This window comes from Leucopleurus acutus (assembly GCF_964270905.1).
Source record: "Leucopleurus acutus genome assembly, chromosome: 2".
In the NCBI taxonomy this organism is placed as follows: domain Eukaryota; kingdom Metazoa; phylum Chordata; class Mammalia; order Artiodactyla; family Delphinidae; genus Leucopleurus; species Leucopleurus acutus.
Window position 1 is genome coordinate 170919156 of NC_139143.1, and position 26572 is coordinate 170945727.

Below are 26572 nucleotides of genomic sequence, written 5' to 3' on the forward strand. Positions count from 1 at the left end.
ACGAAATCTAGTCCACACATAATCACTAGTCTCATGTTAGTCAACAGAGTCAATATCTTCTCCCTTCAAAACTTTTACCTAAGATATAAACAAGTAGTAGAATTGACCCATGCAAACTGAATCTCCTTCATAATCCATGCATTAGCATAAGAATATGGCTAAAAGACAGGTCCAGAATATAGAGGCTGGATTTATCTTCAAGTATGGTCCACTCTAAAATACCATATGGGTAAGATGAATTGCTTAAGAGTACAAGGAATTTTTAACTTTAGTAGTTTTAAGTGCTTGGTCAAATATCAATACAGAGTAGATGGAAATCAACACAGCTATTTAATTGCTTACTTTTGTTTTTAAAGATCCAGGAAGTTAATGTGTTTGTTTTTTTAATTTCCAGTCCCCAAAAGACCAAGAATTTAATGACAACCATAGCTTCTGGTTACTGGAACATGTTACAGATTCATTCTCATGAGGTAGGTTTGTCTCTACGTTACTAGATGGAAATCTGGGCACCAAGTAGTTAAGTGAACTTCTCAGAGTCACCCTAGAAATGACTAATAGCAAAACCAAGGCAAAACCCCCAGACTTTTTACTGGTCTGTGTTGATACCTTTAGTCCAAATTGTTTTTCACTCATCAACCTGCTGTTAAGAAGCTGAACCAGGGTAAAACCAACACACAGTTATTTGGATCTGTCTCTGGTACCAAGAATGAAATGAGATGTGAGAGGGAAACCAAGACTATTTACAGCTTTATGTTATACATATTGGCAGCAGTGAAAAATATTTTTCCTCTGATAACTGTGACGGGCATATCTTTTGAGCCTGCATTGGCCAGCTTATTAGTCCAATACGAAGTATCAGCCCTTCCCCTCTCAACCATTCTCACCCTATTAACAGAAGAAAGGGCCTCTCCTTTGATCATCAGTAAGGACCTCTGAGGGCTCCTGCTGCACTTCAGAAAACCGAAAAGTATTCTTGGCTTACGGTAGACTTTTAATGGACTTGAAATAACTCCAATACAAAGAGAAACAAAACTCAAGGGGACGTTTACAATAATAATTAATAAAATGCTATGTACATGGATGAAAACTGGAACTATAATCTGAAACAGTTACAAAAGTATCAACAAGATCCTAAGATTATTTCCTTTTTAGTTTCTTGAAAAAAATTCAGAAGAATCTAACCAATGCCTTAGTTCTGTTATTTCATAAGGAAAGCTCTCATATCTCTATTTCACAGATAAAGGGGAGTACTGAGGTTGATCACTTTCTGTGTTAAAGAATGGTTCTGCAGGGCTTCCCTGGTGGCGCAGTGGTTGGGAGTCCGCCTGCCGATGCAGGGGACGTGGGTTCAGTGCCCCGGTCCAGGAGGATCCCATGTGCCGCGGAGCGGCTGCGCCCGTGGCCCATGGCCGCTGAGCCTGTGCGTCCGGAGCCTGGGCTCCGCGACGGGAGAGGCCACAGCAGTGAGAGGCCCGCGTACCGCAAAAAACAAAACAAAAACCAAAACAAACAAACAAAAAGAATGGTTCTGCAATATTTCAGGTTAATTTGAGGTCTCTTTTTTCTTATTATGAGTGCATCAATAAATATGCTTAATTACAAAATATTTCTTATAAACAGACATAGCCTGTGACATGAAAGATATACAAGATTTTAAATTTTAACCTGCTTCTCACTTCTTTCCCATCTTTTTGGATAGCCTATAATAACAGAGTAGCAGTTTTCAGGAAATACCAGAGAATTATTTCTACATGTCTCCAGAGAAGATAGAATAATAATAGTGGGTGTGGAAGGACAAAAGATTCTTGGCTTTAGGGTTCTCTTTTTTTGCTCTAAGACACCGTCATCTTAAAAACAAAAAGTCTTGTTTAGAAGTTACATCAGCTGGAAGTGTTGAGAAGTAAAGTGCAATAATCTCAATTTGATAACTCTATGAACTCAGATTTCAAAACAAATATTTGAGACAACATTAACCAAATCATCCATATTGGTACATTCAAGCGCCACAGAAAGCAAGCTACGTGCAAGATTTCATTAATACTGAAGGGAAAAAAAAAACAGGTTAGGTATCCGAGTTGTGTTGTGAAGAGAGAGCACACGCATATTTACTTCAGGTAAGCCTTAAAAATCAACATGCAAACAGAAGACACATACTTGTCACGACAGAACCTTAGCTCACAAGGCCATCAATGAAAAACAATTGATTTCAACACACATGTAAGAATAAACAAGTCCAAAGTTCTATCAGAAAAACAAAATATATCGATATCTATTTTAAGCTTATCATATGGCTAAATATTGCTTCTAGCAATATAATTACTTAACTCATAAAGAAGTAACACAGTATTTTAATTCAGAGCAGGGTATGTTTATGTACAGACCTTAAAGAAATTTGTTACTCCAGGACTTTTAAAGATGGGCAGAGTAGTCTGGAAAATTCAGCCCTGGCTGGAGGCTAAAGGGCACCAGCACCATTTTCCTTAAACCATCAACATTATACTTGTGAAAAATGCATTTAACCTTTGCAGATCTCTTCTATACACCAGGCAGGATAAAGTTGTTTGTCCCTGTACATCTCAGAAATACACATAAGAAGGCCACAGAAGTCAAAAGCCCTTTTCCACAAAAGGCCTTTGTATATATTGGTTTGATATATCAAGAAAAGGAGTGGTTATAGATTCACAGATTAAAATGTATCATTTTAAGGCTTTTGAAAGGTTAGCAACTTGAACTTTTTTCTTAAACTACAGAGCCCATGCCCCACAAATAGCTATCGAAGATTAGGAAAATATTCCATCAAATGTTTCTACAGGATATCCTGCTTTCTGTGAAACACTGGAGAGGAGTACATAGCAACAGTGAACAATAAGAACATGCAGGATAAAAGAGTTAAAGCCTTAGGGGAAAGTACCAACCTGCCATATGCTTAAATCAGATTTGCCTAAACTTGTTAAACTTTGGTGAGGAAAACTGGCTTGAGCAATGCATTGCTACTCCTTTGTACCCCATGATATATATTCTACAAAGAGTAACATTTTATTGACAGAAAAATGATCACAGGCTCTCCCCTAGGACAGTGAACTATCAAGATCAGAGGGCATCACACAGGAGATAACACAGTAGAAGCGAACAACAAAGTTCAATGGTTTTAGTCTTGACATTTCAGATGAGCACCCTGTTTTCCGATCACAGAAAGACCAACCACCAGACAGCCAATGCAAGAACCACGAGAAAAGACATCACAAAAGGAATACGAGGAGATGAAAAAGTACTAGAGTAGAGGTGGCACTTTTTGAGAAACTTGTGATCCTCAGGGATTGGAATAGAAACCTTGGGAAGAATTTCTTCATTTTCTTGCTGGGGCAAGGCGCTTTCAGTAGATCTCTCTTGCCTCTTAATTTTCTCTTCATCCTGCACTAACAGAGCACGTTCCTGTGTCTGCTTTCACGGTAGAAGATCAAGAAAGACAGAGAAAGATGAACAAAATGACAGATGGAAAATGCTCAAAAATGATACTTGGGGATGTGCAAAGGATTTGGGAAGATCTTTTGAACACTGTATTTTACTTTACTTTGGCAATTATACTGGCAAAGTTTCTATAACACAGTAGGGTACTCAATAGGTAATTGAATGAATGAATGAAGAGTAGAAGTCCTCAAAGTTCAAGGAATCACTGGACTTCCTTAGTTATAGTATTTATTCCTCCTTTAAGGATATTCACACAAATTTTCGGTCATTTTTCATTGCTTTGGTGCTGCCAATTTTCCTTAGATCAATTGGGCAAAGCCAATAATGAAGCATTCTTCTTGCCATCAGAAAAGTTACTTTTATTACAAATAGAATGGCAGAATATAAAATGTTATCCTCATATCTCTTCATATGGACTTAGAAAACTGCAAGAGTTCATTCAGTATGGCAATTAGCTTTTGCTCAAGGGAATAAAAATCCTAATCCTATACATTTCTAAGACTGCAAAAGAAAAACGAAAGTATAAAAGTTTATATGAGCCTCCAAGGTCTATCAGAAAAAAAAACCCAAAAACCATAAACCAAACTCCCACAAATCTCAACAATTACAAACTCCCTCCCCCCTTCAGAATCATGATTTAAAATAATAATAACGACCATCATGAAGGTTTATACAACACATTAAGCAAATGGTTTTGATACTTTTAAGGAAAATTATTTTTTTCCAATTGTCCAATTGAGAAATTTTTCTCCCCTGGCAATTTCTGTACTCTGCCATCCAGTCAAGACAGATGTTTTCTATGAAAGGAAAAACTTGGCTCTAAGTTCTCTTAGTTGAGCCAGCCTTCTCTGATCTGTTTGGAAGTTCAACACTGGTTCTTTGCACACCCCTAAGTGATACGTATCAGGGAGAAAGTAGCTGGGGGACTGGTCAGCAAAAAAAGGAAAAAAAGGAAAAGAAAGGATGCAAAATTATAATGATTTTTAAAAGAAAATAAGGGGGAGAAGAAAGACAACATAAAAAGAATAGGGTACAATTAAATTCGTTTTTCTCTCCGAATACATATTTATATCTTCATGCAGCTTTTCAACCAGCCATGCGCCGAAATAAGCAAATTGAAAGCTGCAAAATGCAGCAGCGAAAATGTTATGTGTTAGGTCAAAAGGCGGTGAGTGTGAATTTACCAGTATAGCCAAAAGAAAAAAAAAATCACTGAGCAGCTGCTGTTCAGTTCTGGGGGAATTATCTGCTTAGTGCCATGACAAGAGCAAATTCTGATTGAGAAGCACAAGTCATAACAGCAGCATTACCTCTGGCCCACCAACCTTTCTTTCCGAGGGAAGGACAGAGGTTTTCTTCACCTGGTCATACACAAATTATATAAAATTCAGTTGCCTTGCAATGTAACAACAATGCTGTCAAAGGTGGAAGAGGTATCCCCAGAGAACAAAAATATTGTCCTAATTATTAAAGAAAAAGTAAGATATGCCAGGAAGTAGAATTATCCTATATAAAAGGTTATCACAATATAGTTCTTACTTATTGCATTATTCATTTAGAGGGATAGTATCATAACCCTAGAGCTAAAGTACTCCCTATTGATCTAATTTAATTTATAAAAGTCATTTCTTTAAAGTCCACAGAATGAAACAGCCATTCCCAAAACTGGCCCTAAGATGGTTTCTGAAGGGTTTCTATTAAGACACAAAATATTTTCTGGAAATGGAGACTGGTTCAAATTTACCAAACCTCATCCAAGAGGGTACTAAGTTACTTCTCCAAAGTAGCTGAGTATCTTTTATTACTTGCACAGAATCAAAAAGAAATCTTCTAGAAAATATGCAGTTATGGTTTGTAGATAGGGTTAGCCAGGCGTGGTAGCAACAAGTGCTTTATCAGGGAGCCATAGACTTATAGAAAGCAGTCACTGACTCAGTTCAGGGTATATGCTCCAGATTTGGGATACAGAACTAATGTCCACTTAGACCAGAGAGTGGAGGCTGAGAGGACAGTGAATAACAACAACTGCATCCTATCAACCCTGGTAACTCTCTCTCCCTGCCCATCATTCAGGAATTCTCCAGCCTTCTTGGTGAAGCTGGTTCAACTCTATTTGGAGAACTGTTAGCCAATTTTAATCACATTTTGAAAAATATAAAATGTATCCTTTGTGAACCAACTTTTATTATCTTCTCCAGTTCCAGAAACTAACAGTAAGTTGGATATAGTTTACCATGAACTCTGAATATAAAAACAAATTTTAAAAAAATTATTAAGACATCACTTTACCTTTCTTAACTAGAATTGCTATTGTTTTGGGAGGAAACAAGCATATAATTTTAAAATCATTACACTCACTCACTGAGTCACTGTGACTAGTTATATACATACTTAACCTGTATAGGGTAAAGGTTAAGTAAAGAATTTTTGAATATGTGCTCAAGGTAACTTTTAAGATATTCTCATTACACAGATTCAGGTGTAGGATCTCTAAAATGGGTAATGACAACAATTATAGAAAAAGAACAGCCTCTAAAAGGTATCTCTTCCTCTAACTGTGACTATCTTATAAAACAGTGTATTAAAAGCTTGATGTTACTCATAAAGATAAAATAAATCATCAATAGTTCTTCTAAGACTGAAATACAATCATTAATACTTGGTATTCTGCATTCTCTGGCTGAGGTCTCCTTGGTTTATTATATAATTGTGGTCAACCATTCCAGACATTTCTAAGTTGTGCAAACGTTCAAAGTTTTTTAAAAATGCCTATCCCTTTCCAAATTTTGACCTTACTAAATTTAGTAAATTCTCTGGTCCCTGAAGTCACAGTTTGAACATAAAGTTCCACTGGCTTATGGTCAATTTGTAAACATACACTAGGCAGAAGCATGCAGCTGCAGAGACAGTTCTCAGGGCCCAGTCATCGACTGGTAGCTCCAAATGGCCCCCATAATTGGACTGAGTAGTCTATATGACTTAAAACAAGTGTTTGATGATGAATGCTTTAAAGCTGGAATGAATTGGTAAGACACCAAAGCTAAATTTCAGCTCTAAACTTTCAGATACAGATTATCAATATACAAAAGCATTTATCTCACTCATTCTCACAACTGGTCACATGGACAAAGTACTCACTCCTTCTCCTGTAGGGATCTGCCCATTGATGTTAAGTGTTCGAAAGGGAGAGTGAGTGGATAAGCGTTTATCCCATTCACTAGGCTGTGGTTCTGGTACAGATTCCATGAAGTTCTTTTTCAGCTCACTGATGCTGGCATGATGTTTTTTGATCTCTTCTTGACTTTTGTCTAAATCCTATAGTTGAAAGGACAAGATACAAAACAATAAATATTCAGGGAAAAAAACAACACCAAGGGGAGCCCATCATAGACTATGGGCACTGGTAGAAAATACACCACATCCAGGATAGATGTTGTTAATCCATAAATTACATTCAAATTGTAAATATACAATATGGTATATTTGCTTTTTTTTTTTTAACACAGTGCTTTTCTTGGAAGCAGTGAAGCATCGTAACCCTATAGCTCTTAGCAGTTATATAACCTATAAAGAGCTCACTCCTTCATTTTACAACTCTTCTTCCCATTACGACACAGCACTAGATCTCCAACTCCTCATCCCAAGCAGGTAATCCCACAACTCAATTAGCCTCAGCTTGATAGGAACTGATTTAGGCTCAGCTCAGGCAGGATGGAGGTATCAATAGAGAAGGAGAAACTTAAACGAAGGACATGGTGAAAGATTCAACTCCCATCATGGGTTGCCTTGCCTTGGTGAGTTGCAACTGTACAGTATCCCTCTATTTCTACCTGGAGATAGTTTTGCTTTCTTACCACTAGGTGACTGTTGCTGGGTTTTGGTAAACAGGAATAGCCCTTTCTCGATACAAAAATTTATTACTGAAATTCCTGGCTCAAGCCTCCAGAGCAAGTGGTTACTATCTCTGAATAATTACTCAGGGGTATATAATATAATGGATTTTTTTTTCTTTGTCAATACTATCCACACACACTAAAAGCCTTATGTTTTGCAGCTTCTGACAGCTTCACTTCATCCCTCAGTACCACTCAAACTAGGGACCATCTTCCAGTAACCGTCAATGGATGGGGAGTGATTTAATAAGAACTTGTCAAATACCTTATATGTCTCCCTGATGACTTAAAATAACTAAACTGTTCCAGCAGATGTGACTACTGGACAACTAGGGGGAAACTCTCACAGGCGATATTCCAGGGAGAAATGATCAAAACTAGGCTAATAAAGCTGTAAATAATATGAGAAATAACACTCAAGTTTATGTAACAGGAGGCATAAACCAACTTTCAAGAGACTTGGCCAGAAATAATCTGGGAAATACAACGTGAAGACAAAAACTCAAATGTTCTTGGTCCAACATATTTCTTCAAAAAAACCCTCAAAAGATCTATGCTTGAAATCAAAACATGTGGGAGCCTGTCACTTGATGACTGCTAAAAATTCTGTGTTTATTATATATCAAGGCAGCTCTGTATCCAAGAAAAGCATAATACTAAATATATCTCCTAATATGCTGTGTGAATTTGGGGATTAGACTTTTTTTTTTGGCTCCGTGGGAAACAGCCTCATTTGGTGTTGAGGGCTGGGGGGAGGAATTCATTTAAATAAAAAATTGTTTTCAAAGTTTTTCCTGGGGCAATATAGGCTGCAATTAAGTAAATTTTTTTCAAAAGCAATGTCAAAGAGAAAACAGTATAGGAAAAAGAATCAGTGAGGCATATGACACAATTTTGATTCTGGAGATATTCATTCAGAAAATTCATTTAATAGTCTATTCTTTTTATTTTTGCAAGACTGAATGATGTTTATGTGCTTTTAGATCAGTCAGAGAGAAAACTAACCCAAAAAGGGCAATCCTGCAGCTCCCCCATAAGAGTACCTCTTGCCTGCTGGGATGAAATGTGAGTACAGCTCAAGAATATGGGCTTCACCATGGGGAAACAACAGTTTGCACTTTTGTTCTAGCTGAAAGCAAGAAAAGCATGTTTACTAGCTAAAGAAAAGCAGGAACAAGGTCAGTCAAAGACTCAGTAGTAGGCTGAACAACTGAGACCCATCAGGCATGGAAGGCTCTGTGACCTAGCTCCTGACAAAATCAAATCTGCTTGGGCCAAGAACTAAACGTATTTGGGAGGGTTAAAGGTGAGAATGGAGCAAAAAAAATAAAAAATAAAAAAAAAAATGATTGGGCTTCCCTGGTGGCGCAGTGGTTGGGAGTCCACCTGCCGATGCAGGGGACACGGGTTCGTGCCCCAGTCCGGGAAGATCCCACATGCCGCGGAGCGGCTGGTCTCGTGAGCCATGGCCGCTGAGCCTGCACGTCCGGAGCCTGTGCTCCACAACGGGAGAGGCCACAACAGGGAGAGGCCCGCGTACCACAAAAACAAAAGAAAAAAAAATGATCAAGAGAGGCTATGATAAAACCATAACTCTCTGGGTTATTAGCCTCTTACTATAAAAGAGTGGTGATTTGTTACTTGTCCTGCCTAGCTTTTGATTGGCTTGGAACCTGAGAAAATAAATGTTCCAATAAAATCAGCAGCTTCTGAGGGAGCTTTCTCCATCCTTCTTAGCTGGCTCTGTTGGAAACCTGTGGGGGCACAGAGTTAAATTAAGATCTCAAAGGGACCTGCTCCAAATAGAATTTGTCACAGAAACTTGCAACAGGTTCTCACTGGGAGATGAAGGAGGAAACAGTAGATCTAAAAATGAACTCGACCTTATTTGTGCCAGAACAAAGCATTAGTGGGGGTGGGGTAGGAGTAGGGGGAGGAGGGAATGCTTAAAAAAAAATCTGCTAGAGTGACAGATAACTTGAGAGAACTTCCCTAAGCGGGGGAAAAAAACTTTTACAATACTAGAGAATGATGGTTAGCCAAACTACTTGGGCTGTTTTCAGATTAGACACTTTCTGATGCCTATCATCCTATAATTTTAGCAGCAATCAAACCAAACATTTAATTAAGTAGAAAATATTCTCAAAAGATAGTTAGTAGTTTTAATTTTCAAACATTTCAAATATTTAGAAATCCCCTCTCATGGCTGTCAATGAAATACTGGGAAAAACGTATCACACACAAGGACTTTGTGAGTCTCAGAAGCCATAACACACCTCATTGAACAAAGGACAAATATATGATTGGTACCGCAGGTTCCAGCTAAGAGGCAGAATTACAGATGGACAAGTCAAGAAATAGGCATGTTTGGAATTGGGAGATGTTACATTGCTGAGTATAAGGAGATCAACTGATATCTGTCATTCTCCCTAATCTCAGAAGCGGAACCATTCAGGTCTAGTTTCAGCTATGCGCTAAAGCAAAGAGATCTAGTTACCAAGTTTGAAATATCCTAGGGTCCAGCCTAAGAAAACTTCATGTTACATGAGGTAAACATATATAAAACACTTGGTATTGTGCCTACCACACAGTACATGGTTAATGAAAACTGGCCATAATTTTTATTTTTATCAAAGTATCTTGTACCTAGCAGGCGCTCAAAATATATGTATTGACAAAGAATAGATGACGTTAAGTAATTACTGGATGCTATTAGAGTTCTATCTAAAAAAGTTGCTTCAAACATCCACTTTAATAATATTTACCATTACATATGTCCATCTTTCAGGTCTCAGCTTAAGTGTTACCTCTTCATAGACAACTTCCCTGTCCATCTTATTTAGAGTAGGTCCTTTTTATTAGCACAGCACACTATTTCCCCTTCATAGCTTTTATAATAACTTGTAATCATTTTATCAGTATTTGTTTACTTATTTATTGTTTCTCTCTTCCATTTGTCCCTACATTGGATGCTTCCTGAAGGCAAGAACGATTTATCATCTTCTATATAGTTACATTTCCTTTATACTTAAGTTAAATCTCTGATGTCAGAATTTATACCCATTTCTTTTGGTTCTGTCTTGAGTGGAGTTGTAAGATAATTAGATCATTAGCTTCCAGGTAAGAGTTTCTGAAGTGTAAACATGGCCTGTTTCTGTACAGAATAACTCCAATTTCCTTAATTTTTCCTCATAGAGTTCCTCTAATCTTCTAGTTAGTTTTTTCCTTATCCCATGTGGAGCCTGACACTAGATAAAGTATACTAATATAGGCTTGGTGAAAATCTGACCGATATTAAATACAATGGGAAAATGACCTTACAATTCCTACAGCACATAGTATGTTGCTATTTCCGAATGGCAAAAAAAAAAGTGTAGTTTAATAGAGTTAGATGGACCCTAACACAAATCCTAGCTTTACTGATTTACCAGCTCTATAACCACAAGGAAATTACTTAATTTCTCTTAGCCTCAATTTTCTTTTTAAAATAAAAATCCCATACCCATAGGCTTGTTTTATAATTAAACTATCTAATATCATACTAACTACTCATTAAATGCTAGCCTCCCTTCTTTCCTTCCTGTATCTTACTTTTTTTTCCCCCTGAGTATTCTTCTGTCATTTTTTTGGTATCCTCAAAAAGTTAAGTCCATTTTGAATTGTGATCATTTCTCCTATTTTTCCACATTCTCCTGATTCAGAAGATGAAAAAATTGTATAAATTTGATGCTTGAAACATACAGGAGTTTATACTCTTGGGCAATTCAAGGAACTTTTAAACAGTGATGTAGTTCTTTCTAAAAGTGGGTATAACAATGGAACCATGGGATGCTGAGGTAGTCCCAATCATATATTTTTTAGATAAGTATGAGAGATGGAAACTAAAGAGTCAGAAGTAGAGATGGTTGCATATCTTCATGTTTACCAACATGCAAAAGCATTTTAAACCTAAAATTCTCTCATGCAATGGCATGCAAAACCAAACGCAGCATAGAAAGAAGAAAGGGAATCAGCAAAGAATGCAGAAGGTTACAGGCAACCAACTGAAATAAGCTTCAAGTTCATACAAACCTCCAACATTAAATTGCTATGTCTGATATAAATGTTTTCACCATCTAGTCTCTCTCTCTTTTTCTGTGAAAATGAAAGAGGGAAAAACAGAAAAGCATAAAAAATTAAAATGTTGTTCTTGCGCGAAAAAACTGCAAATTGGCAAACCAAAAAAATATTAAAAATTAAATGTCCATAGCGCAGCATATGCCAACATGAAATGGTCACAGAACCACAAGGACACACAGAGGACACGATTACCACTAGAAAATGGATGACATTGTTCATGAATGATGGAAGAATGCGACGATGTTATTTAAATAGACAGTGATCCTGGCTTCATTGGCTTCTTACATAACAAGCTGCTTTACGTTCCTCTGTGAGCTGTCTGAGGGTTACCTTAAAATGCATGACTTTAAGAAGCCTTGACTCTCCGTGTTCCATGGAGTAGGGAAATGCTTTAAGACATTATTTAGCGTTTTGGACATTATTTCAAACTTAGTAATACTGCAGGTACGTACGGCTCTAATATCTTCCATAAGAAAGATCTAAGGGCATTTTATACATGGTCAATCAATATTCTATTCAGTAAGAATTGATTCATCCTACTCTATGGTTGGGAAGAATGAGACACAGAACAGCCAAACCCATAATTATTAGCAATACTGGGAGTTGCTGCTATGATGGTTTCCATAATAAATATGCATAAAATACTGTCAACAATTCCAAGCATATGGTACCACTGTGAAATATTTCTTATAAAGTTTAAATATAAAGGATAGATTTGGCCTTCACTAATTATTTCATTCTGTTTAAAAATATATTTTCCTACTGGAAAGTTTATTTTAATGAAATTTTTCAATATATAGTATAGGATTATAATTTCTTTGGTATACATATGTGTGTATGTATATGCATATATATACATAACATGTGTGTATGTATACCTGCTATTAGAAAGTAATTTCGGATTAAGAGAAATCAATGAAAAGAATGGATCACTGTCTTTTTAATGCACTTTGAAAGTCAGCATGGGTGATGGTAAAGTGATTTTGTGAAAGTGAAAAATGGCTAACCTTCCTCATTCTTATCAGATCTTCATTTTTTTCTGCAAGCTTCTGTTTTGCCATTATTAAAAAAAGAAAGAAAAATGATAAAATATTGGCTCATTGAAGTTTTTTTGAACCTTCAACTTAATAATTTTTTTTTAAGGAGCAGGGAGTGGGAGGGAAGAAAAAATTGGGGAGGGAGGGAAAAGGAATAAGTGGCCTATTGGCACAAACCTGTATTTGGTCACCATTTGAGGTGGGTACTGTGACCTCGATGTGGGTTTTTTCCACCTACATTTAAGAAATAAAGTGGTAAAAACATTTCAGGTTAGTAGGTTTCTACGAATAGCGTCATTTCCAAATCAGCTGCATCTTCAGGCTGCTTGTGAAATAAGCTGATACGTAATCATCATGATGCAGTCTTACGGGGGTATTACAGGCACGGACACTGCTCTCAAGAACAATCTGTTAGTTCACCATCACATTCTCAAAGCTGAAGAGGTAATATGGACAACCAAAGGATCAAAAAAGAAAATTAAGGTAATTATTCTATTCATGAAGAGAACATATTTATACTTATTGATTAAAAAGTACTTATTAAAAATAATAATTTAGACTTTAAAAAGTCATATGTTTTTGTTTTGCTTTTTAAAAATGATGTAGAAGTATCTTAAATAACATAAAAACAAATTTACAAATGAAGATACCAATGTATGACATACATGACAGAAACAAAAAGAACATCTTTACAGTTTAGAGCACACATAAAATAAACCACATATGACACCAAGCAGGTAAATACAAAAAATTTTGTTAGTTGATCAATATATTTAAGGAGGCAAGTTTAACCCTTGAGTTTATTAGACAACAACACATCAAAATAAACTCAATCCAAATTGTTACTGATGCATGCAATTACTTCCAAGGCTGATTTATAAATAAGCACACACAGGGCTCAGCTGCAACATTCAACACACTGTAATCTCCTCTCCAGGGAGTTGGAGCCCATGTGTTCGGTGGATGGAAAAGATTCATCCTTAAGAACAGGAAGAGAATAACTAAGCCCTCCTGCCTGGCTTTGAAATACCTTTAGCAGCAGTCATTTTATATACCCAAAATGGAGTAAGCATAAATTTAAAAACCAAGAGTGATCAATGCCTAAAGCACTGGATATATCAAAATGAGAAAAATGTTTTTATTAAGCGTCAAATCAATCACCCTGTATCATTACGTTCTTTACAGAACCTCATTAATCTGTGGTTTTGATGTACTCTTTCTTTCTTTTTTTCTTTTTCTGGCCGCTGTGCAGCTTGCGGGATCCTAGGTCCCCAACCAGGGATCAAACCTGGGCCCTCAGCAGTGAAAGCAGATAGTCATAACCACTGGACCTCCAGGGAATTCCCTTGACACATTCTTTTTAATCACACTTGGGAGCATTACCTCAGAATATAATGTCATTGTGCTGTTTTCTCTAGGACTGAATGTAAAGAACATAAGATGATACCAACCTTTGTGACACTGTCAAATCATAAGCACATCTGGCTACAGTCCTTTTAACTACTGGGGTAATTAAGAATTTGGGTTATTTCTACTCTGAATCTCAGTAGAAATAACTGGGATTATTCTGGGATTATTGCTGTGTTGCCATTAACAAGTTATTTCACCTGAGTTTTAAGTCTGTTATTGATAAAATGGAGATAATATCTTCATAGAGTTGTGAATGCTTAGCAAATGGAAGTTTTCAATTATTTTGTAAAGCTTAAATTACTTGTTTCAATGAATGATGACTTCTTGCTTTGGGTCCTTAGCAATCCAACAGCAAGAAATTGAGAGCCTCTACTTCAATCTAAGAATGGAGACCAAGTAGTAACAGTAGTTCTATTTATGCTCCTACAGAGAATATCAATGGAGATAAAGATGTACATGAGGAAAGGTACTATCTCCACACCTGCAAAGTAGGTCTTGTCAAATGACTCAAGATGCCAAAAAGCTATCTCTATCGGGCACCAACTTAGTGTTAGGCAATGAGATTTCCACAATTACAAGGCTACTTTATTACTACTGCTGCTTTATATAGTAAATACAGCTTCAGGCAAATTCCATAATTATTTTCTAACTGCTACAAATAAAATCAACTCAGAGTCACCCTTAACTCCGTCACTACTATTACAGTAACAGAAGGTTATCAGAGGTGGCTTTCAGTCTGATCTCAATACAAGTATCTCAAAATTTATTTATATAGAATTAACTGGCAAGAAGACCCCCAACTGGCACTTAAATGGTGAGCATATAACAGGAAGTGATCTCTCCACTCTGCTGAGGTCCCAAGAGCAAAGGGAACCTATTCTTGAAGATATTATGTCTGTCAGACAGGCAAAAGAACAAATAAGTTAGCAGAAAGCCAAAAGAATCTTAGCCACCAAAAAGATTCCCTTGCCAATTCCAGTAATCTAACACTTTTCAGTTAGTATCACAAATGGAAGGACAGTCAAAAGTGCCAGGTGAGCTACCCTAACATTAAAAACTGAAGTAGTCTAACATTAAAAAGGCATTGTTGATACTGAACCTGGTGGTCAATGTCATGCACATCTGGCTAGATACAAAAATGCAAACACCTACCATTCACTCTGGATTCAAGTTGGTCTCAAAGGACCATAAAAACTATATGTCATATTGAATAGTTTTGTTTTTTTTTAATACAATCAAAACAGAGCCAGATTGGCCACTGCTCTACAGGTAAACTACATATTGAACTGGCTCCAAAAGAACAGGATTAATCCATCTGCCAAGGGGAGAGCACTTACCAAGGTCTTATATGGTTTTAAATTCCTTAACAGACATATAAAAATGTAATTTTTCTTATAAAGACTGCTTCTATTAATTCCTGCTGTCAACAGTGAGACTCGTATTTACTTCAATAAATCTGAACTGACAGCTCAACTCCATCACTGTTTAAATGTACTTTAAAAAGCTTATCAACATATAAAAGATCAGTCCAGATACTGTTACTCCTGGGATATCTACTAATTAAATTGGTGATGTTTCAACAAAGTTCCGTGACTGTGGGTACAATCAACTCAGAACTGTAAACAACAGTAGCATAACCTCCCCTACATAATGGATCTTCCCCTTTTTGTAAAGTTTCTTAAGATTTGAACAACCATATAGATGTGCTTTATATAATATCTGGATATTCTTTGGGTATGTTACACATATATCCATTTTAGGAAATCAAATTATATTTTACTCATACTAGAAGAGCTTACTCTTAAAAAGGAATGTGGAAATTCCTTCTGGATGAGTAAAAATTATTTTTAAAAACAGATGATCACAGTTCTGGTGTGTTTTACAGACTCATTTTTTAAGATTTAAGTTGGGTAAAGCTGTGGGTCACCAGAAAACTGGGATAGCTTACAAGTACTTCATGACATAATTCTATGAAAATATTTTACAGGTTAATGGGAGATATCTTCTTTCCGAAAGAGTGAGGAAGAAATAACTTTGTTAGGATCCGACAAAAAACAGTGCTTTGAGAATCTTCCTGGTCAAGGAGTCAACACCTCTGAACCAAAAAGTGAATTAGCTAGACATCTGGGCTTATGACATACCTTCCACACTTCTGTGAGCTCTGGCTCAGGTTGCTCAGGTGGGACTTCTTCCTTTTTCACTTCAACCTGCACTGTTTCCTTCGGTGTTTTAGAAACCACTGCTTTTTTAACAGGTGCACCTGGGACGCTGCCTTCTGCGGCCTGACTCTGAGCAATGGCCGGTGCAGAGGTGGGCCGAGGACTTCGGTCTGCTGAATCAACAGCTGCTGCTACGTGAAAAAGGCACAAGTGAAGGATAAGTGAAGGCAAGAGTCACTGTACTACTTCACAGCCACCAGGTGAAATAACTGTGACTCCAGGACACATACGAGTGGTACAGTGTCCAGTGGGCTATCATACAGAAGGTAAAAAATAAATTATTAGTGCTCTGGCAGGTAACTGATGGCAATAATGGCAATAAGAAAGCTAAAATTACCCTAACAGAAAAGCTAAAATGTCCTGACGATAATGTTCCATAAAGGGTGGGACAGGAGGCGGGAGGGGGGTGGACGTGGACACAGAAATATATGAAAAAAAAATGGAAAACTCATTTTATTAAAAAGTTGGCAAGATTGTTTAACCTTGTAATCTATTAGTTTCAAGAACCTGCAAGGTAGTCTATGAAGGAAAAAATGGGTTAATTAAGTCTGATTTCTTCTATGAAGGCCTTTTGAAATAAAGATCCATTTATTTATAGGTGGTTTCAGGAACCTAAAAATATATTCTAGTAAAAAGGATTAAGTCTGATTTCTTCTGCTAAGCCTCCTCAGAATGATTACAAAATAGCTTGATAAAGGAATCTTCTTATAAGACATGTACATATTTTGATGCTTCTTTAAGCTTAAGGGCAAATCTTTGAATCAGACACTTTCCTTTTTAATTGTTTGATTAAAAAATAAAATTCAATCCATTCAGCCACTCTATGTCCTTTGGTTGGGGCATTTAATCCATTTGCAGAACACTCTCTGACATAAATTGCAACAAGATCTTTTTTGATCCACCTCCTAGAGTAATGAAAATAAAAACAAAAATAAACAAATGGGACATAATGAAACTTAAAAGCTTTTGCACAGCAAAGGAAACTATAAACAAAATGAAAAGACAACCCACAGAATGCGAGAAAATATTTGCAAACAAAGTGACTGACAAGGGATTAATTTCTAAAATATATAAAAGTTCATGCAGTTCAATATCAAAAAAACCCCAAACAACCCGGGCTTCCCTGGTGGCGCAGTGGTTGAGAGTCCGCCTTCCGATGCAGGGGACGCGGGTTCATGCCCCAGTCCGGGAAGATCCCACATGCTGCGGAGCGGCTGGGCCCGTGAGCCATGGCCGCTGAGCCTGCGCGTCCGGAGCCTGTGCTCCGCAACGGGAGAGGCCACAACAGTGAGAGGCCCGTGTACCACAAAACAAACAAACAAACAAAAACTACAATGAGGTATTACCTCACACTGGTCAGAACGGCCATCATCAAAAAAATCTACCAGGCTTTCCTGGTGGCGCAGTGGTTGAGAGTCTGCCTGCCGATGCAGGGGACGCGGGTTCGTGCCCCGGTCCGGGAAGATCCCACATACCGCGGAGCAGCTGGGCCCGTGAGCCATGGCCGCTGAGCCCGCGCATCTGGAGCCTGTGCTCCGCAAGGGGAGAAGTCACAGCAGTGAAAGGCCCGCGTACGGCAAAAAAAACCCAAAAAAAACCAAAAAAACAATAAATGCTGGAGAGGGTGTAGAGAAAAGGGAACCCTCCTACACTGTTGGTGGCAATGTAAATTGGTACAGCCACTAACATACAGAACAGTATGGAGGTTCCTTAAAAAACTAAAAATAGAGCTACCATATGATCCAACAATCCCACTCCTGGGCATATATCTGGAGAAAACCATAATTTGAAAAGACACATGCACCCCAATGTTCACTGCAGCACTATTTACAATAGCTAGGACATGGAGGCAACCTAAGTGTCCACTGACGGATGAACAGATAAAGAAGATGTGGTACACATATACAGTGGAATATTACTTGGCCATAAAAAAGAACAAAATAATGCCATTTGCAGCAACATCAATGGACCTAGTGATTGTTGTACTGAGTGAAGTCAAACAGAGAAAGACAAATATCATAGGATATAACTTATATGTGGAATCTAAAAAAATGGTACAAATGAACTTATTTACAAAACAGAAATCGAGTCACAAATGTAGAAGACAAATTTATGGTTACCAAGGAGGAAAGGGGCGGGGAGGGATAAATTGGGAGATTAGGATTGGCATATACACACTACTACATATAAAACAGATAACTAATAAGAACCTACTGTATAGCACAGGGAACTTTACTCAATACTCTATAATGACCTATATGGGAAAAGAATCTAAAAAAGAGTGGATATATGATTATGTATAATCGATTCACTTTGCTACACAGCAGAAACTAACACAACATTGTAATCAACTATACTCCAAAAATATTAATTAAAAAAATGAAATAAAATTCAAAACCTTTGGCCTTTAGTCCTTAAAAAAACCAAAACAACCCTTTGAGTTCTACCCTATCCTCTTCCAGAGTCTTATCAATTTGCATTATTGTTCCTATTCTCTAATATATTTAGGGCAGCAGTTCTAAACCAGGGGTGATTTTGACACCGCAGAGAACATCTGGCAATGTCTGGAGACATTTTTGTTTGTCACAACTGAGGAGTGAAGTAGGAGGGGGTACTGGCTCTAGTGTGTACAGGACAAGGTTGCTAGGTTAAGAAACCCTGATTTAGGGCAAAGACTGTATATAGACTATACAGACTGTTTTAGAGGGAATATACAATATAAGCTTATGACAAAAGCTTTATCTTTTCACAGAGTTAAGAGTTGTTTTGGTTTGGATTACTGGGCATCTAAGTTTCAGATCACTCACTTAAAAACAATCACTCATACCCTTTTTATGATTTTTATCTTCATTCTTTCAGGAACTAAAAGAAAACATCCACATACTTCGTAGTAAGACCTCACTTACCTGGCAAAGTCTAGGTATGTAGTGTGTTTCCACATGATTTAATATTTCTGATAACAGATCATTATCCTTCATGTGCTGAGACTTTTAAATTTTAATTATCTTACATGGAAATCTTTATGATTTTTATTACACACTTTCCTGCCTTTTTTTTTAACATCTTTATTGGAGTATAATTGCTTTACAATGGTGTATTAGTTTCTGCTTTATAACAAACTGAGTCAGTTATAGATATACATATATCCCCATATCTCTTCCCTCTTGCGTCTCCCTCCCTCCCACCCTCCCTATCCCACCCCTCTAGGTGGTCACAAAGCACCGAGCTGATCTACCTGTGCCATGCGGCTGCTTCCCACTAGCTATCTATTTTACATTTGGTAGTGTATATATGTCCATGCCACTCTCTCACTTTGTCCCAGCTTACCCTTCCCCCTCCCTCCCCATATCCTCAAGTACATTCTCTAGTAGGTCTGCATCTTTATTCCTGTCTTGCCCTTAGGTTCTTCATGACCATTTTTTTTTTTTTTTTTTAGATTCCATATATATGTGTTAGCTTACGGTATTTGTTTTTCTCTTTCTGACTGACTTCACTCTGTATGACAGACTCTAGGTCCATCCACCTCACTACAAATAACTCAATTTCATTTCTTTTTATGGCCGAGTAATATTCTATTGTATATATGTGCCACATCTTCTTTATCCATTCATCTGTCGATGGACAATTAGGTTGCTTCCATGTCCTGGCTATTGTACATAGAGCTGCAATGAACATTGTAGTACATGACTCTTTTTGAATTATGGTTTTCTCAGGGTATATGCCCAGTAGTGGGATTGCTGGGTCGTTTGGTAGTTCTATTTTTAGTTTTTTAAGGAACCTCCATACTGTTCTCCATAGTGGCTTATCAATTTACATTCCCACCAACAGTGCAAGAGGGTTCCCTTTTCTCCACACCCTCTCCAGCATTTATTGTTTCTAGATTTATTGATGATGCCCATTCTGACTGGTGTGAGATGATATCTCATTGTAGTTTTGATTTGCATTTCTCTAATGATTAATGATGTTGAGCATTCTTTCCTGTGTTTGTTGGCAATCTGTATATCTTCTTTGGAGAAATGTCTATTTAGGTCTTCTGCACATTTTTGGATTGGGTTGTTTGTTTTTTTGATACTGAGCTTCATGAGCTGCTTGTAAATTTTGGAGATTAATCCTTTGTCAGTTGCTTCATTTGTAAATATTTTCTCCCATTCTGAGGGTTGTCTTTTCGTCATGTTTATGGTTTCCTTTGCTGTGCAAAAGCTTTTAAGTTTCATTACGTCCCATTTGTTTATTTTTGTTTTTATTTCCATTTCTCTAGCAGGTGGGTCAAAAAGGATCTTGCTGTGATTTATGTCATAGAGGGTTCTGCCTATGTTTTCCTCTAAGAGTTTTATAGTGTCTGCCCTTACATTTAGGTCTTTAATCCATTTTGAGTTTATTTCTGTGTATGGTGTTAGGGAGCATTCTAATTTCATTCTTTTACATGTAGCTGTCCGGTTTTTCCAGCACCACTTATTGAAGAGGCTATCTTTTCTCCACTGTATATTCTTGCCTCCTTTATCAAAGAAAAGGTGACCATATGTGCGTGGCTTTATCTCTGGGCTTTCTATCCTGTTCCATTGATCTATATTTCTGTTTTTGTGCCAGTACCATACTGTCTTGATTACTGTAGCTTTGTACTATAGTCTGAAGTCAGGGAGCCTGATTCCTCCAGCTCCATTTTTCTTTCTCAAGATTGCTTTGGCTATTCTGGGTCTTTTGTCTTTCCATACAAATTGTGAAATTTTTTGTTCTAGTTCTGTGAAAAATGCCAGTGGTGGTTTGATAAGGATTGCACTGAATCTGTAGATTGCTTTGGGTAGTATAGTCATTTTCACAATGTTGATTCTTTTCCTGCCTTCTTAAACTGAGTATTCTGAACTTAACTTTTCCTGATAAATTTAGATGTATAAGCAGTAAAAATTAGGTCATACAAAGGAATTCCATGAATCAGAACAGATTAAAAATTGAAATTCACAACTACTTCATATACACAACACCAAGAAAAAAATGCTTGACGTTCTGTAATGATGACCAATGAAAGAAATAACTCCTCAGAGGATACACAGGAAAAGCAACAGAAACACAAGGATCTACTTTATCTTTCCTTTTTTTTTTCTTTTTTAAAATATTTTATTGAAGTATAGTTGATTTACAATGTTGTGTTAATTTCTGCTGTATAGCAAAGTGATTCAGCCATATATATATTCTTTTCCATATTATTTTCCATTATGGTTTATCACAGGATATTGAATATAGTTCCCTATGCTATACAGTAGGACTTTGTTGTTTATCCATCCTATATATACTAGACTGTATCTGCTAATCCCAAACTCCCAATCCTTCTGCCCCCCATGCCCCTCGAGGATCTACCTTATCTTTCAATGAACACTCTGTAGCCTCTTGCAAGTCCCTGCTACTCATGAGTGCTCTAAGCCAGTCAGTGCAAGAATGGCAGATGGCAGACCAAATCTAACAACACAGGGGAATGTGACAAAATATTTTGCTCACAGTTGTGTTAAAGTATCATTATACATGTGTATTCACACCTCCTCTCAAAGAATTAATTCGTTTCTGCCTGGCATCAGAGAAACATAGCCCATGCTTTCACCATGTGTTATTTTGCCACTTGCATTTGGTTTTAATCCAGTACTAATACTGCAGAGCCAAATAATTTAAGTCTTCAGCATTTCTAGCCCTGGAAATCTGTACTATATGTGGGAAAGTAGGTATAGGTGTAGAAACCGGCAGTTAGAAACAGAGGCAGAAAGTTGCATCATTTGTAAAATGTGGAAGATATGAATTCTACAGGATGGTTGGTATACTCAGTGGATATAAAATCACTTTATAAATCCTACATATAATAACTTTTAATGTCATACCTAAGCCTTTGTATTTTTTTTATGGGTTAATATTATTTCAAGAGTATGTTGGGCAAAAACTAATAATGCACACATTGAAATGCAGTTCAAGTGAAACATATCACCTAGGAGCTATGGAGAGAGGCAAATTTCTTTCCTTTTCTCCATAAGAAGGCTATAAAAACTATGGATCACCCCAGAGAATCATGGTAGTTGACTGGTTCTTGTCTTTTTAAACAGCTCTATTGAGCCATAAAACACACCCATTTAGACTATATAATTCAATGCTTTTTAGTATATTCAGTGTTGGAGGTAATGGTTACTTTTTAAGATGTTTTGGTTTTTCAGTTTTATGAATTCATTTGTTAACTATTAAAAGATTTTGATACATAGATAGAGAACACTTAACTTTAAAAATTCAATTATTTCCCATTATTGAAGGTCTAGGCAAGGAAGAATGCTGGTTGTGATCATCTTGTGGACCAATTAACTCCAGTATTATGTTGCTCTTATCTGACAACAACAGAAACTTAGTTATTTATTAGAGCAGAGAAGTGTAAAACTCAAAACCATCACATTGTGTAAAAGGAGTCTTAAATTCTAGTTCTAGCTCTGTTACTTACTAGCACAATTTCTGCTAGTACGGTATAGGTACAATGGGTATGCAGTGGATCAGTGATCCCATTATCAGAGGGCCCACATGAATCATCTACGGATCTTGAAAAACAAACAAAAAACCCAGCTGATGCTCAGTTCCACCAAAGACAGATGTGGTATCTAACAGTGAGGCCTAGGTATTTGTTTTGTTTTAAAGCTCCAAAGATGATATGGATGTATTCCCCTGGCAAGAATCACTGCAACCACTACTCACTGGACAGATGAACAGCTTGGTTGTGTGATCCTAGGAAGCTATATAACTTTTCTTGTGCCCCGGTTTCCTCATGAGTAAAACAAGAATTCCTAAATGGTTCTTGTCTGCTAGGTTGTTGGTACCAAAGAGGAATATATGGAAATGGTTTGAAAAGCAAAAAGTGCAACAAAAATATAAACTGAAAAATCCTTGCCGTCATTATTAGCTCATCCTTGTGACTTCCCCCTCTTATTGTATGAACTAGGATTGGAACCAGTTTTAGTTCTTCAGCTGGTGAAGCAGATGCTTTGAGCACCAGATAGAAAAGAGAAAGGGAAGGTTCATTAAAATGAGGCCCCTTATAAAGCATTTCTTATTAAAGTTTCCCTAATACACCATCTCTAGCTTAGAGGACTATATTCATTAAAAAAAAATAAAAGAGGGAGAACTAATAGGGGAAAGGCTCTCTTTTAAGAAGAATGGAAAAGGATCTAGGAAAAGGAGGGAAAAACAGCTTCCATAGAAATGTTTCCTGAGAAACATTTAACAGATAACAGAAATGTTATACTGAGAAGATAGCACACAGAGAAAAAAAAAAAGACACTTAAAAACAGAACTACAAAAGATTTGTCCTACTCAGTTGATATGCAACTCAGATGATTACAAGATAATATATGTAAAATGTTTAGAACAGTGTCTGGAACATACTAAGTGCTCAATGAATACTGACTATTGACATCTTTCATTCTCCTTCTTCTACAAAAAAAGAAGTCATCATGGTGAAAAATAAAAAAACGCAGCACTGGGAGAACAGTTCTAGATTCTACTTCTAGCTCTGTCACTGACTATGTGACCTTAGGCAAATCGCTTGAATTCTAAGGTCAGGTTGTTAAGAAATAAGAAACATCAATGGGGGTCTTCCCCGGTGGTGCAGTGGTTGAGAGTCTGCCTGCCAATGCAGGGGACACGGGTTCATGCCCCGGTCCGCGAAGATCCCACATGCCGCGGAGCGGCTGGGCCCGGGAGCCGTGGCCGCTGAGCCTGCGCATCCGGAGCCTGTGCTCCACAACGGGAGAGGCCACAACAGTGAGAGGCCCGTGTACCGTAAAAAAAAAAAAAAAAAGAAAGAAAGAAACATCAATGGGTATCCTTTTAAGAAATTAGAAAAAGAACAGTTCAATAAAAGTAAAAGGAAAATAATAAAGATACTAGCTGGCATAAATTAAATTAAAAATATATAAGAAGAGAGCTTCCCTGGTGGCACAGTGGTTGAGAGTCCGCCTGCTGATGCAGGGGACACAGGTTTGTGCCCCGGTCCGGGAGGATCCCATGTGCCGCGGAGCGGCTGGGCCCGTGAGCCATGGCCACTGAGCCTGCGCGTCCGGAGCCTGTGCTCTGCAATGGGAGAGGCCGCGACACTGAGAGGTCCGCGTACCGCAAAAAAAAAAAAAAAAAAATATATATATATATATATAAAGAAAACAAAACCAAAAGTTGGTTCTTTGGAAAGAGTAATAAAATTAATAGATCTGTAGCAAGACTCTTAAAAAGAAAAGGGGGGCAGTGGGTTCACAAATTACCAATATCAGGAACATAAAAGTACTAGAGATCTTATAGATATTAAAAAGATACACAATTTTATGGCAATAAATTTGAAATTTTAGATGGAATGGACATTTCCTAGAAAAACGCAATTACCAAGAACTAGAACATCTTAATAGTCCTTTCTAATAAAGGCGTTGACTCTGTAAGTAAAGAACCCTCTCACAAAGGGATCTTTAGAATCAACTGGCTTTATAGGTGAATTCTTCCAAACATTAAGGAAGAAATAATACCAATCTTACATAAAACTCTTCCAGAGAACAGAAGAAGAGGGAATCCTTCTCAAATTTATTTAATGAGGCCAGCATAAACTTGATATTAAAACCTGACAACATTACAAGAAAGGAAAATTACAGGCCTTTCTCTCTCATGAAAATCATTGCAAAAAGCCTAAAATGACATAAGAAAAGTATATTATGATCAAATTGAGTCTACTTCATGAACGCCAAGAAGGCTTAACAATGGAAAGTCAATCAATGTAATCCACCACGTAACATAAGAAAGGAGAAAAATAGGACTTCCCTGGTGGCACAGTGGTTAAGAATCCGCCTGCCAATGCAGGGGCCACAGGTTCGAGCCGTGGTCCGGGAAGATCCCACATGCCACGGAGCAACTAAGCCCATGCGCCACAACTATTGAGCCTGCACTCTAGAGCCCGCGAGCCACAACGTGAGCCCCCGTGTCAAAACTACTGAAGCCCGCGTGCCTAGAGCCCATGCTCTGCAACAAGAGAAGCAACCACAATGAGAAGCCCACGCACCGCAACAAAGAGTAGCTCCTGCTTGAGGCAACTAGAGAAAGCCTGTGCGAAGCAACAAAGACCCAACACAGCCAAAAATAAATAGTTAAATTTTTTTTCAAAAAAGGAGAAAATCATATTATATCAACCAATGAAGGGAAAACACTTGGTAAAAGTCACCATTCATTCATGATAAAAACTCTTAGATAGTTCCTTATCTGATAAGAGGTAGCTACATAAAACCCAAAGCAAACATCACATTTAATGATGAAATACTGATGCTTTCTCCCTAAGACTGGGAGTGAGACAAGAATATATAAAGAACCCCTACACATTAATAAGACAGACAACTCAATAAAAATATGAGCAAAAGATCCAAATAGGCACTTCAGAAATAATTATATGCAAATAGCCTATAAACTATGGAAAGGTACTCAGCTTCATTAGTCATCAGGATTTGAGTGAAGATTTTTTTTTTTAAGTACTTTTCTTCCGAGCAGAGAAATTAAACAGAGGGACAAGAGTTGTAACAGGAAATTCTAATGCACTTAAAATATCACATAGAAAGTGTGGAACATAAAAATTGTGCTCACATTCAACTAAGTAAGAAAAATAATCATCTTATTTTCAAAATTTATTTGTTAAGCACTTACAATGCAGCAAGTACTGTGGTAATTATCAAGACCAACACCACTTAAGATCATGCATCTTTAAAAAGTTTTCAAACTGTAGAGATAGGAAGAAGGCATCATGGAATAAATCAAGGAAACAGGGATTGATCTGGATATCAGAAAATGTGAATTCTGTCTTAAATTTGCAGAACCAAACTAGGTAAACTTTGGACAAATTACTTTTTTAAGCTTCACACTCTACTTCTATAAAATAAGATGGCTGGAATAAGTTATTTCAAAATTCTTTTTCTGACAGGGCAGACAGCAGGAGCAAGAAGAACTACAATCCTGCAGCCTGTGGAAGAAAAACCACATTCACAGAAAGATAGACAAGATGAAAAGGCAGAGGGCTATGTTCCAGATGAAGGAACAAGATAAAACCCCAGAGAAACAACTAAATGAAGTGGAGATAGGCAACATTCCAGAAAAAGAATTCAGAAGAATGATAGTGAACATGATCCAGGACCTTGGAAAAAGAATGGAGGCAAAGATCGAGAAGATGCAAGAAACGTTTAACAAAGACCTAGAAGAATTAAAGAACAAACAAACAGAGATGAACAATACAATAACTGAAAAGAACACTACACTAGAAGGAATCAATAGCAGAATAACTGAGGCAGAAGAACACATAAATGACCTGGAAGAAAGAATGGTGGAATTCACTGCTGTGGAACAGAATAAAGAAAAAAGAATGAAAAGAAATGAAGACAGCCTAAGAGACCTC

At 37.3% G+C, this 26572-nt stretch overlaps 1 protein-coding gene across 29 annotated transcripts in view; it reads right to left on the reverse strand.

Moving 5' to 3' along the window:
• Positions 1 to 26572, reverse strand: part of EPB41 (erythrocyte membrane protein band 4.1) — a 209963-nt gene that overhangs the window by 49063 nt on the left and 134328 nt on the right. For 6 of the 29 annotated variants that reach the window (XM_082863791.1, XM_082863804.1, XM_082863781.1 and 3 more), the window contains exons 12-17: positions 16069 to 16277; positions 12695 to 12751; positions 11433 to 11495; positions 6607 to 6783; positions 4779 to 4829; positions 3331 to 3438 (exon numbers count right to left, since the gene is read on the reverse strand). In XM_082863791.1, the coding sequence (XP_082719917.1) occupies positions 3331 to 3438; positions 4779 to 4829; positions 6607 to 6783; positions 11433 to 11495; positions 12695 to 12751; positions 16069 to 16277 (665 nt within the window). Of the gene's footprint in view, positions 1 to 3324; positions 4395 to 4778; positions 4830 to 6606; positions 6784 to 11432; positions 11496 to 12487; positions 12530 to 12694; positions 12752 to 16068; positions 16278 to 26572 lie in introns of those variants that run through there. The other 23 variants (XM_082863793.1, XM_082863786.1, XM_082863787.1 and 20 more) reach the window with 17 other exon arrangements.